Here is a 12605-nt window from a genome sequence, read left to right on the forward strand (position 1 = left end):
AGTGGTACACTGGAGGTAGCTACCTAATACCAGGGTTTACTCTCTAGGAAGCTACCTTATAACAGGGGTACACTGCAGGTTGCTACCTTATACCAAGGGTACACAATACACTGCATTTAGCTACCTTATTCTAGCGGTACACTGTATACAGCAGGTATCTTACTTAAAACAGGGGCTACACTTGAGACAGCTACCTTATACCAGGGGTACATGAAGCTATCGTATACCAGGGATATACTGCTGGTAGCTGCCTAATGCCAGGGGTACACTGCAGAGGTACGCTGGAGGTAGCTACCTTATACCAGGGGTACACTGCATTTAGCTACCTTATTCTAGCGGTACACTGTATACAGCAGGTATCTTACTTAAAACAGGGGCTACACTTGAGACAGCTACCTTATACCAGGGGTACATGAAGCTATTGTATACCAGGGATATACTGCTGGTAGCTGCCTAATGCCAGGGGTACACTGCAGGTAAGCAGAGGTACACTGGAGGTAGCTACCTTATACCAGGGGTACACTGCATTTAGCTACCTTATTCCAGCGGTACACTGTACACTTGATGTTGCCACCTTATACCAGCGGTTCACTGTACACTGCATGTAGCTGCCTTATACCAGGGTCACTTGAGGTAGCTACTTCATCTTAAACCAGGGCTTACTCTGCACCTTATACAACTGGTACATTATACACTGCATATAGCTACCTTATACCAGGGATACACTAAATCGTGCTGCCTTATACCAGGGGTACACTGCATTTAGCTACCTTATTCCAGCAGTACACTGTACACTGGCAGACAATGCGAATGTCCGTCGGACATGTCCGTTATATTTCCATTTTGACCGATGGAACTTTTGTTTTGGTCGGTCACAATGTCCGGTGAAAAATTACAGTCAGCACCGTTTAATTTTCGGAAAATTTACTTTCAGTTTCTAAATAAATGTTCAGAGTTATTTTTAACTATTATATGACTATTCAGCGTGTTAATCCGTGTATCACTATTTGTAAACCCCGTTTTGCACATGTTTCCGTAAAAGCCGAAAAAAACACGTAAGGTTACGATTTCAGTTCGTACTCTAATACTTTTTAATAGACGGAATTTTACGGAAATGTTCAGACCTTGCAAAATTCCGTATGTATTTTTTTTCGGCAAAGTGGTTCCTGGCAATCGTGTTAATTTAAATATGATGATGAATATACCGAGCTGACACTCTTTCCGCTCTGTTTAACATTGCCAATAACAAGAACTCTACTTTCGTTTTTGCATAAATGTTTTGTCTGAGTTTGACTTGTAGTACAATTCGTTATATATTTTAACCGCACTGTATCTTTAATTTAAAGATGAATTAAAAGAGTAAGATCTGGCTGCTCCATGGGTAGACGAACCGGATATGAGTTTTTTTGGGAGGAATGGGAGGAAAAAAAATAATGACTTAAGATCCGAAATATTGATTTTTTTGACCTGATGTTTAGCTTCTTTTTTGTAATTTATAATAGTAGGACACATCTAACCAAGAAGATCTAAACCTGTTATAATGGGGAATTACAAAACTTATTTAAATAAGAGGCTTAAAATCAAGTTTTAGGCTGATGTAACTGAATACTGTTTGTTACATTGCGACAGATAAAATTTGGTGCAACAGGTAAACTTTCAGGGTTTACCTGTCGCAATGTCCTGTGAAGAAAAAAAAGTTTTCGCGTTGTCTGCACTGGATGTTGCAACCTTATACCAGCGGTTCACTGTACACTGCATGTAGCTGCCTTATACCAGGGTCACTTGAGGTAGCAACTTCATGCTAGAGGTACACTGAAGGTAGCTACCTTAAACCAGGGCTTACTCTGCACCTTATTCAACTGGTACATTATACACTGGATGTAGCTACCTTATACCAGGGATACACTAAATCGTGCTGCCTTATACCAGGTGTACACTGGAGGTAGCTTTTGTATACCAGGTGTACACTGGAGGTAGCTTTTGTATACCAGGTGTACACTGGAGGTAGCTCTTTTATACCAGGGGTACACTTGAGGTACCTACCTTTTACCAGGGAAACACTGGAGGTAGCTACTTTATACAAAAAGTACACTGTACACTTTATGTAGCTACCTTATGCTACGAGTTCAATGCATGTAGCTAACTTATACCAGGGGAACTATGGATGAAGCTACCTTATACCAGGGTTTAGTCTGCAAGTAGCTACCTGAAACCAGGAGTACACTGCAGGTAGCTACCTTATACCAGGGGTACACTGTAGGTAGCTACCTTATACCAAGGGTACACAATACACTGCATTTAGCTAACTTATACCAGCGATACACTGTATACTGCATGTATCTAACTTATACCAGTGGCTACACTTGAGGTTGCTACCTGATACCAGGGGTACATTTCCACTGGATGTAGCTACCTTATACCAGTGGTACACTTGAGGTAGCTACCCTTTTCCAGGGTTAACTCTGCAGGTAGCTACCTTATACCAGGGGTACACTACAGGTAGCTACCTTATAACAGAGGTACACTGTACACTGGAGGTAGCTACCTTATACCAGGGGTACACTAGAGGTAGCTAACTTATATCATTGTACACTGTACACTTCATGTAGCTACCTTATACCAAGGTTACACTGTAAACTGGTGGTAGCTACCTTATACCAGGTGTACATTGAATGTAGCTACCTTATACAAGTGAGACACTTTACCTAATACCAGGTGTACACTTTATGCTGCATGTAGATTCCTTATACCAGAGGAACACTGCATTTAGCTACCTTATACCAGGGGTACACTTGTGGTAACAACCTCATACCAGTGTTACACTGGAGGTAGCTACCTTATACCAGGGGTACACTGCATGGAGCAACCTTATTCCAGGTTTACACTCTGATAGCTACCTTATATCAGGGGAACTCTCTATTTAGCTACCTTATACCAGGGTTACATTGACGGTAGTTACCTTATACCAGGGTTTACTCTGCAGGTAGCTAACTTATACCAAGGGTACACAATACACTGCATTTACCAGGGGTACACTTGCATGGAACTTTCGTATACCATGGATATACTGCAGGTAGCTGCCCATTGCCAGGGGAACACTGCAGGTAGCTACCTTATAACAGAGGTACACTGGAGGTAACTACCTTATACCCGGGGTACACTGCATTTAGCTACCTTATGCCAGGGTTACACTGTACACTGGAGGTAACTACCTTATACCAGCGAAACACTGCATGTAGCTACCTTATACTAGGGGTCACTTGAGGTAGCTACCTCATGACAGAAGTACACTGAAGGTAGCTACCTTAAACCAGGGCTTACTCTGCAGGAAGCTACCTTATACCACTGGTACATTATACACTGCATATAGCTACCTTATACCAGGGGTACACTTATTCAAGTGAAACACTTTACCTTATTCCAGGGGTACACTTAACGCTGCATGTAGCTACCTTATACCAGGGGTACACTGCATTAAGCTACCATAAACCACGGGACACTGTACACTGGATGTTGCCACCTTATTCCAACTGTACACTGCATGTAGCTTCCTCATACCAGTGGAATACTTGAGGTAGCTATCTAATACCAGGGATACACTTGCATGGAGCTATACATTACACCAGGGGGGACACTGTAAACAGGTGTACACTGCATGTAGCTACCTTATACCAGGGGTACACTGCATTTAGCTACCCTTAACCAGGGAAACACTGTACTCTGGATGTTGCCACCTTATTACCAGCAGTTCACTGTACACTGTATTTAGCTACCCTATACCAGGGAAACACTGTACACTGGATGTTGCCACCTTATACCAGCGGTTCACTGTACACTGCATGTAGCTATCTTATACCAGGGGTACCCTTGAGGTAGCTACCTCATACCAGTGGTACACTGGAGGTAGCTATCTTATACCAGGGGTACCCTTGAGGTAGCTACCTCATACCAGTGGTACACTGCATGTAGCTATCTTATACCAGGGGTACACTTGAGGTAGCTACCTCATACCAGTGGTACACTGGAGGTAGCTATCTTATTCCAGGGGTACACTTGAGATAACTACCTCATACCAGTGGTACACTGCATGTAGCTATCTTATACCAGGGGTACACTGCATGGAGCTATCTTATACCAGGGGTACACTGCATGGAGCAACCTCATACCAGTGGTACACTGCATGTAGCTATCTTATATCAGTGGTACACTGGAGGTAGCTACCTTATACCAGGGCTTACTCTGCAGGTAGCTACCTTATACAAGTTTTACACTGGAGGTTGCTTCCTTTTACCAGGGTTAACTCTGCAGGTAGCTACCTTATACCAGGTGAACACTGCATGTAGCTACATTATACAAGTGGGACACTTTGCCTTATACCATGCATGTAGCTACCCTTTACCAGGGGTACACTGCAGGTAGCTTCCTAATACCAGGTTAACACTGCATGAATCTTCCTTATACCAGTGGGATACTTGACATTGCATGTAGCTACCTTATAGAAGTGGGAAACTTTACCTTATACCGTGGGTACACTTTACACTGCATGAAGCTACCTTATATTAGGGGTACACAGAACACTGCACATAACTGCCTTAAACCAGGGGTACAGTGTACACTGCAGGTAGCCACCTTATACCAGCTGTACACTGCATGAAGCTACCTTGTGGTACACCGGAGGAAGCTACCTTATACCAGGGTTTACTCTGCAGGTAGCCACCTTATACCAGCTGTACACTGCATGAAACTACCTTATACCAGTGGTACACCGGAGGTAGCTACCTTATTTAAGGTGTACACTTGAGGTAGCTACCATTTTCCTGGGTTACTTTGCAGGTTGCTTCCTTATACCAGGTGTACACAGTTCACTGTAGGTAGCTACCTTTTACCAGGGGTACACTAGAAGGACCTACCTTATACCAGGGTTACACAGTACACTAGGGTAGCTACCTTTTACTAGAGGTATACCGGAGGTAGCTACCTTATACCAGGGGTACACTAGAGGTACATACCTTATACCAGGGGTACACTAGAGGTACATACCTTGTACCATGGGTACACAGTACACTAAGGGTAGCTACCTTTTACCATGGGTACACTGTTTACTGCAGGTAGTTACCTTATACCAGGGACACAGGGAGTATCTTCTTTATACCAGGGGTACACACTGGAGGTAGATTTCTTATACCAGTGGTACACTTGAGGTAACTACCTTATACCAGGGGTACTCTACAGATAGCTACCTTATACCAGGGGTACTCTGCAGATAGCTTGCTACCTTATACCAGTGGTACACTGCATGTAGCTAACTTATACCAGGGTTACACTGTAGGTAGCTACCTTATACCAGGGGTACTCTCTATGTAGCTACCTTTATACAAAGGGTACATTGAAGGTAGCTACCTTATACCATGGGTACACATCTGATAGCTACCTTACACCAGGGGTACACTTCAGGTAGCCATATGATTCTAGAGGTGGACTGCAGGCAGCTTCTTATTACTAGCGGTACATTGCAGTTGTTGTTGTTGTTTAAATGGATGCTTGTACAGGCTATATCTTGGAAAGTTGAAAAGGGATTGAAATTAAACTTGAAATATAGATAAAAGGCAGTGCTGTATCCAATAATAATAATACTACCCTTCTTATTTATTTAGTTTTCGCCTTAAACCTGAAGAGAAAAAGTACACATTTATCATAATGCTATGCAACATGAATGGATCAATATTTATGAAGCTAATTACATCTTTACACTAGGGTAAGCATTGCTTGCGGTGACCTTAATATCCTACCCTTAATGAAGTGCTGAAATTCGAGCTGTGAAATAAAAATCGGGCCTTAGTCGACTATAAATTAATTCTTAGATTTTAGCGTTGATTGTACATATGGTTGATTGCCTTAGCCTAAAATAACTTATCTTTTAATTTTTTGCAGGCTAAGATGTTTAGAGACAAGCAGCAGTTGGAATTCTACAATGACCTGCACAGTCTCAGTGTCGATCTCAACATGTACACAAAGACATTGTCAGGGAAACCAGAAAGAGTCACCAGGATCTTAGCTGCTGGCAAAGCTGCAAATCTTCATCTTCACCACTCTTAAAATAACAGCATGTTTTTCAGAGAACTTTTATGATAGATCTTCATTTCTGCAAACTTAATCAACACAGCATATTGGGTGATCCACGAATTCAAGATCCCACAAAATATAGACCCTTTATTCACCTTTTCAATTGCCATGTTATGTACATACTCTAGATAATATACGTATCACTGTATATCTTATTATGCCCCCCTTCGAAGAAGAAGGGTATATTGCTTTGCACGTGTCTGTCAGTTGGTAGGTCTGTCATTCTGTCGGTATACCAAAGCTTGTCCGAGTGCACCCGTGGCCCTCAAACTTGACTTGGAGGTTGGGCCTGACCAGTAGATGTCTCCTATTGATTTTAGGGCTCATCATGTCAAGGTCACAGTGAACTTTTAATGATAAAATAATTTTAAAGCTTGTCCAAGTGATAACTCAACAATGCCTAGACCTAAGGTCATTAAACTTGATATGAAACCCTATTCAGTAGATGACCCCTATTGTTTTTGGGGCTCATCGGGCCAACAATGCCTGCACCCATGGCCCTCAAACTTGACTTGGAGGTTGGGCTTGACCAGTAGATGACCCCTATTGATTTTAGGTGTCATCGGGCCAAAGGTCAAGGTCACAGTGACCTTGAATGATAAAAGGTTGTCCTACTGATTTAACTCAACAATGCCTTCACCCATGGCCCTCAAACTTGACTTGTAGGTTGGACCTGACCAATAGATGACCCCTATTGATTTTAGGGGTCAAAGGTCAATGTCACAGTGACCGTGAATGCGAAAACTTGTTTGATTTGTAACTCAACAATGCCTGCACCCATGCCTTTCACACTTGACCTGGAGGTTGGGCCTGACCAATAGATGCCCCCTATTTATTTTAGGGGTCATTGGGCCAAAGATCAATGTCACAGTGACCTTGAATGATCAATGGATAACTCAACAATGCCTTCACCCATGGCCCTCAAACTTGACTTGGAGGTTGGACCTGACCAATAGATGACCCCTATTGATTTTAGGGGTCAAAGGTCAATGTCACAGTGACCGTGAATGCGAAAACTTGTTTGAGTTATAACTCGACAATGCCTACACCCATGACCCTCACACTTGACCTGGAGTTTAGGCCTGACCAATTGATGACCCCTATTGATTTTAGGGGTCATCAGGCCAATGGTCAAGGTCACAGTGACCTTGAATGATAAAAGGTTGTCCAAGTTATAACTCAACAATGCCTGCACCCATGGCCCTCAAACTTGACTTTGAGGTTGGGCCTGACCAGTAGATGACCCCTATTGATTTTAGGTGTCATTGGGTCAAAGTCACAGTGACCTTGAATGATAAAAGGTTGTCTGACTGATAACTCAACAATGCCTACACCCATGGCCCTCAAACTTGACTTGGAGGTTGGACCTAACCAGTAGGAGACCCCTATTGATTTTAAGGGTCAGCTGATGACTCCTATTGATTGTAGGGCTCATTGGGTCAAAGGTCAAGGTCACAGTGTCCTTTAATGATAAAATAATTTTAAAGCTTGTCCGAATAATAACTCCACAATGCCTAGACCTATGGTCATCAAACTGGATATGAATGATGGGCCTGACCAGTATATGACCCCTATTGTTTTGGGGGGTCATTGGGCCAAAGGTCAAGGTCACAGTGACTTTGATTGGTTAAAGGTTGTCCAAGTGATAACTCGACAATGCCTGCACCAATGGCCCTCAAACTTGACTTGGAGGTTGGGCCTGACCAGTAGATGACCCCTATTGATTTTAGGGGTCATTGGTCCAAAGGTCAAGGTCACAGTGACCTTGAATGATAAAAGGTTGTCCTACTGATAACTCAGCAATGCCTTCACCCATGGCCCTCAAACTTGACTTGGAGGTTGGACCTGACCAATAGATGACCCGTATTGATTTTAGGGGTCAAAAGTCAATGTCACAGTGACAGTGAATGTGAAATTGTTTGAGTTGTAACTCGACAATGCCTGCACCCATGGCCATCACACTTGACCTGAAAGTTGGGCCTGACCAATAGATGACCCATAATGATTTTCGGGGTCATTGGGCCTAAGGTCAGGACGGTCACAGTAACCTTGAATGATAAAAGCTTGTCTGATTAATAACTCGACAATGCCTGCACCCATTGGCCCTCAAACTTGACTTGGAGGTTGAACCTGATCAATAGATAACCCCTATTGATTTCAAGGGTCAAAGGTCAATGTCACAGTGACCGTGAATTCAAAAACTTGTTTGATTTGTAACTCAACAATGCCTGCACCCATGCCCCTCACACTTGACGTGGAAGTTGGGCCTGACCAATAGATGACCCCTATTGATTTAAGGGGTCAAAGGTCAATATCACAGTAACCGTGAATGCAAAAACTTGTTTGAATTATTACTCGACAATGCCTGCACCCATGGCCCTCACACTTGACGTGGAAGTTGGGCCTGACCAATAGATGACCCCTATTGATTTAAGGGGTCATCAGGCCAAAGGTCAAGGTAACAGTGACCTTGAATGATAAAAGGTTGTCCTACTGATAACGCAACAATGCCTGCACCCATAGCCCTCAAACTTGACTTACCGTTTGTGTCTTCCTGTAGATGACACCTTATGATTTTAAGGGTCAAAGGTCAAGGTCACGGTGACCTTTGAATGATAAAAGGTTGTCCTACCGATAACTCAACAATGCCTGCACCCATAGACCTCAAACTTGACTTGGAGTTTGCGTCGACCTGTAGATGACACCTTATGATTTTACGGGTCAAAGGTCAAGGTCAGAGTGACCTTGAATGAAAAAAGCTTTTGTGTGATTAACTTGACAATACCTGCACCTATAGCCCTCAAACTTGACATTCAGGTTTTTGGTGACCAGCTGATGACTTTAAGGGGTCATCAGGCCAAAGGTCAAGGTCACAGTGACCTTGAATGATAAAAGGTTATCCAAGAGATAACTGAACAATGCCTGCACCCATGGCCCTCAAACTTGACTTGGAGGTTGGGCCTGACCAGTAGATGACCCCTATTGATTTTAGGGGTCATTGGTCCAAAGGTCAAGGTCACAGTGACCTTGAATGATAAAAGGTTGTCCTACTGATAACTCGGCAATGCCTTCACCCATGGCCCTCAAACTTGACTTGGAGGTTGGACCTGACCAATAGATGACCCGTATTGATTTTAGGGGTCAAAAGTCAATGTCACAGTGACAGTGAATGTGAAATTGTTTGAGTTGTAACTCGACAATGCCTGCACCCATGGCCATCACACTTGACCTGAAAGTTGGGCCTGACCAATAGATGACACCTATGGATTTAAGGGGTCATTGGGCCAAAGTTCAGGGTCACAGTGACCTTGAATGTTAAAAGCTTGTCTGACTGATAACTCAACCATGCCTGCACCCATGGCCCTCAAACTTGACTTGGAGGTTGGACCTGACCAATAGATGACCCCTATTGATTTTAAGGGTCAAAGGTCAATGTCACAGTGACCCTCAGTGCAAAAACTTGTTTGAGTTTTAACTCGACAATGCCTACACCCATGACCCTCACACTTGACCTGGAGTTTGGGCCTGACCAATTGATGACCCCTATTGATTTCAGGGGTCATCGGGCCAAAGGTCAAGGTCACAGTGACCTTGAATGATAAAAGTTTGTCCAAGAGATAACTCAACAATGCCTGCACCCATGGCCCTCAAACTTGACTTGGAGGTTGGACCTGACCAAAAGATGACCCCTATTGATTTTAGGGGTCACAGTGACCGTGAATGTGAATTTTTGTTTTGATTTATAACTCGACAATGCCTGCACCCATGCCCCTCACACTTAACCTGGAGTTTGGGCCTGACCAATAGATGACCCCTATTTATTTAAGGGGTCTTCGGGCCAAAGGTCAAGGTCACAGTGACCTTGAATGATAAAAGCTTGTCTGACTGATAACGACAATGCCTGCACCCATGGCCCTCAAACTTGACTTGGAGGTTGGACCTGACCAATAGATGACCCCTATTGATTTTAAGGGTCAAAGGTCAATGTCACAGTGACCGTGAATGCAAAAACTTGTTTGATTTGTAACTCAACAATGCCTGCACCCATGCCCCTCACACTTGACGTGGAAGTTGGGCCTGACCAATAGATGACCCCTATTGATTTTAGGGGTCATCGGTCACAGTGACAGTGAATGTGAAAATTTGTTTAGAGTTGTAACTGGACAATGCCTACACCCATGCCCCTCACACTTGACCTGGAGTTTGGGCCTGACCAATAGATGACCCCTATTTATTTTAGGGGTCATCGGGCCAAAGGTCAAGGTCACAGTGACCTTGAATGATAAAAGGTATCATACCTACTGATAACTCAACAATGCCTTCACCCATGGCCCTCAAACTTGACCTGGAGTTAGGGCCTGACCAATTGATGACCCCTATTGATTTGAGGGGTCATCGGGCCAAAGGTCAAGGTCACAGTGACCTTGAATGATAAAAGGATGTCTAAGTGATAACTCAACAATGCCTGCACCCATGGCCCTCAAACTTGACTTGGAGGTTGGACCTGACTAGTAGAATGATGACCCCTATTGATTTTAGGGGTCATTGGTCCAAAGGTCAAGGTCACAGTGACCTTGAATGATAAAAGGTTGTCCTACTGGTAACTCAGCAATGCCTTCACCCATGGCCCTCAAACTTGACTTTGAGGTTGGACTTTACCAATATATGACCCCTATTGATTTTAGGGGTCAAGGTCACAGTGACCGTGAATGCCAAAATTTTTTTTGCGATTTAACTCGACAATGCCTGCACCCATGGCCCTCAAACTTGACTTGGAGTTTGCGTCTGACCTTTAGATGACACCTTATGATTTTATGGGTCAAAGGTCAAGGTCACAGTGACCTTGAACGAAAAAAGCTTGTTTGTGTGATAACTTGACAATGCCCATGGCCCTCAAACTTGACATTCAGGTTTTTGGTGACCAGCTGATGACTCCTATGGATATTATCATTGAGTCAAAGGTCATGGTCATAACACACTCTTGCCTTTGAATGTTCATAAAATCTTAAAACAGCCTCAACGGCATTCAATGTCTGTGACTAATCAGCTGTCATTTCGGTCAATTGTCCATATAATTCTGACAACATGGCGCTCAGGGGGGGGGGGCATAATGTTTGACGAACATCTCTTATTATCATCGTTTTGGTATTACTATTATATCTGCCTTTAAAAAATAATAAACCAAATCATTTTAATGTGTTTTATTTACCAAATGACAGTAGCATGTGCCTGAACACAGCACGTTCATGAAAATCTCCAGGCTTACAAGTAAGATGTGAGTGATGAGTGTCGGTTCTCGATTTTTTTCTTCAATGAAACAATTAATCGATTACATGGGAGGTTTTGAGCACCCAACGTGACAATGTACAAAACAACGCGTTCAATACACTTATTAAACAAAAACGTGTGAATAAATATTGAACATCAGCTATCTGCTGGGATTGTTTTCTCAATTGTACGGACCTTCTCGGTGCTTTCACAGTTTGCAAAATTCCTAATTGGCATTCAATGGCTTCGCCTATCTGTATTTATTATCAGGGTTCATTTTCTTTTATGACCTTAATTTCCAATTAAATCGATAATAGACACGTGTATATGCACTAATTGGCATGTCGTACCAATATAGAAAGTGTCATAACCGTGTGACGTAGAAGACGGGCCAGCGCGTGGAGATAATGCAGACGATTTAGGACGATCGCAGTTTCGATTTTTTTTAAAAATGAAAAACCACGAATTCCAAGCACCAACGAAATTGTAATTTTTCGACAAACCACGAAATGTCATGCCAACGAATCTAAATGAATTAACAGTAGTTTTATCTATTTAAAAGTCAAATTTGTTTGCTGCCTATTTATAGAAATGTTATCTTTATTATGACAATCGACACAAATACCAACAAAAAGCTAGACAAACTACATAAGACAATGGGAACATAGAAAACTATCTTTGAAGGGTAAAGTAACAGTTGTCGAATGTAGCTTATGCACATTCAGTAATTCAGGTTTTGAATCTTTGTAACATTTATACTGGGAGTGTTACGATACACAACAATTATGTATTAAATTAAACATTTTCATAGCTTCAACAAATGTTCATAGTGCTAAGTGTTCATACTGAGTAGTTTCAAAGTGAGTAGTTTCCATAGTGAGTGATATTCATAGTGAGTAGTGTCCATAAGTGAGTAGTGTTCATACTGAGTAGTGTTCAAAGTGAGTAGTTTTCATAGTGAGTGATATTCATAGTGTCCATAAGTGAGTAGTGTTCATAGTGAATAGTGTTCATAGTGAGTGAGAAGTATTAATAGTTTTCATACTGAGTAGTGTTCATAGTCAGAAGTATTCATAGTGAGTAGTTTTCATAGTGAGTAGTGTTCATAGTGAGGAGTATTCATACTGAGTATTTTCATAGTGAGTAGTATTAATAGTTTTCATAGTGAGTAGTGTTCATAGTGAGAAGTATTCATAGTGAGTAGTTTTCATAAT

At 42.4% G+C, this 12605-nt stretch overlaps 1 protein-coding gene across 1 annotated transcript in view; it reads left to right on the forward strand.

Annotated features, from left to right (window-relative positions):
* Positions 1–11318, forward strand: part of LOC128220342 (uncharacterized) — a 157689-nt gene extending 146371 nt beyond the window's left edge. The window contains exon 12 of the mRNA XM_052928700.1: positions 5932–11318. Coding sequence (XP_052784660.1) covers positions 5932–6096 — 165 coding nt within the window. The 3' untranslated portion in view covers positions 6097–11318. The remainder of the gene's footprint in view (positions 1–5931) is intronic.
* The last annotated feature ends 1287 nt before the right edge of the window (positions 11319–12605 follow it).

This window comes from Mya arenaria, chromosome 15 (assembly GCF_026914265.1).
Source record: "Mya arenaria isolate MELC-2E11 chromosome 15, ASM2691426v1".
NCBI classification, from domain to species: domain Eukaryota; kingdom Metazoa; phylum Mollusca; class Bivalvia; order Myida; family Myidae; genus Mya; species Mya arenaria.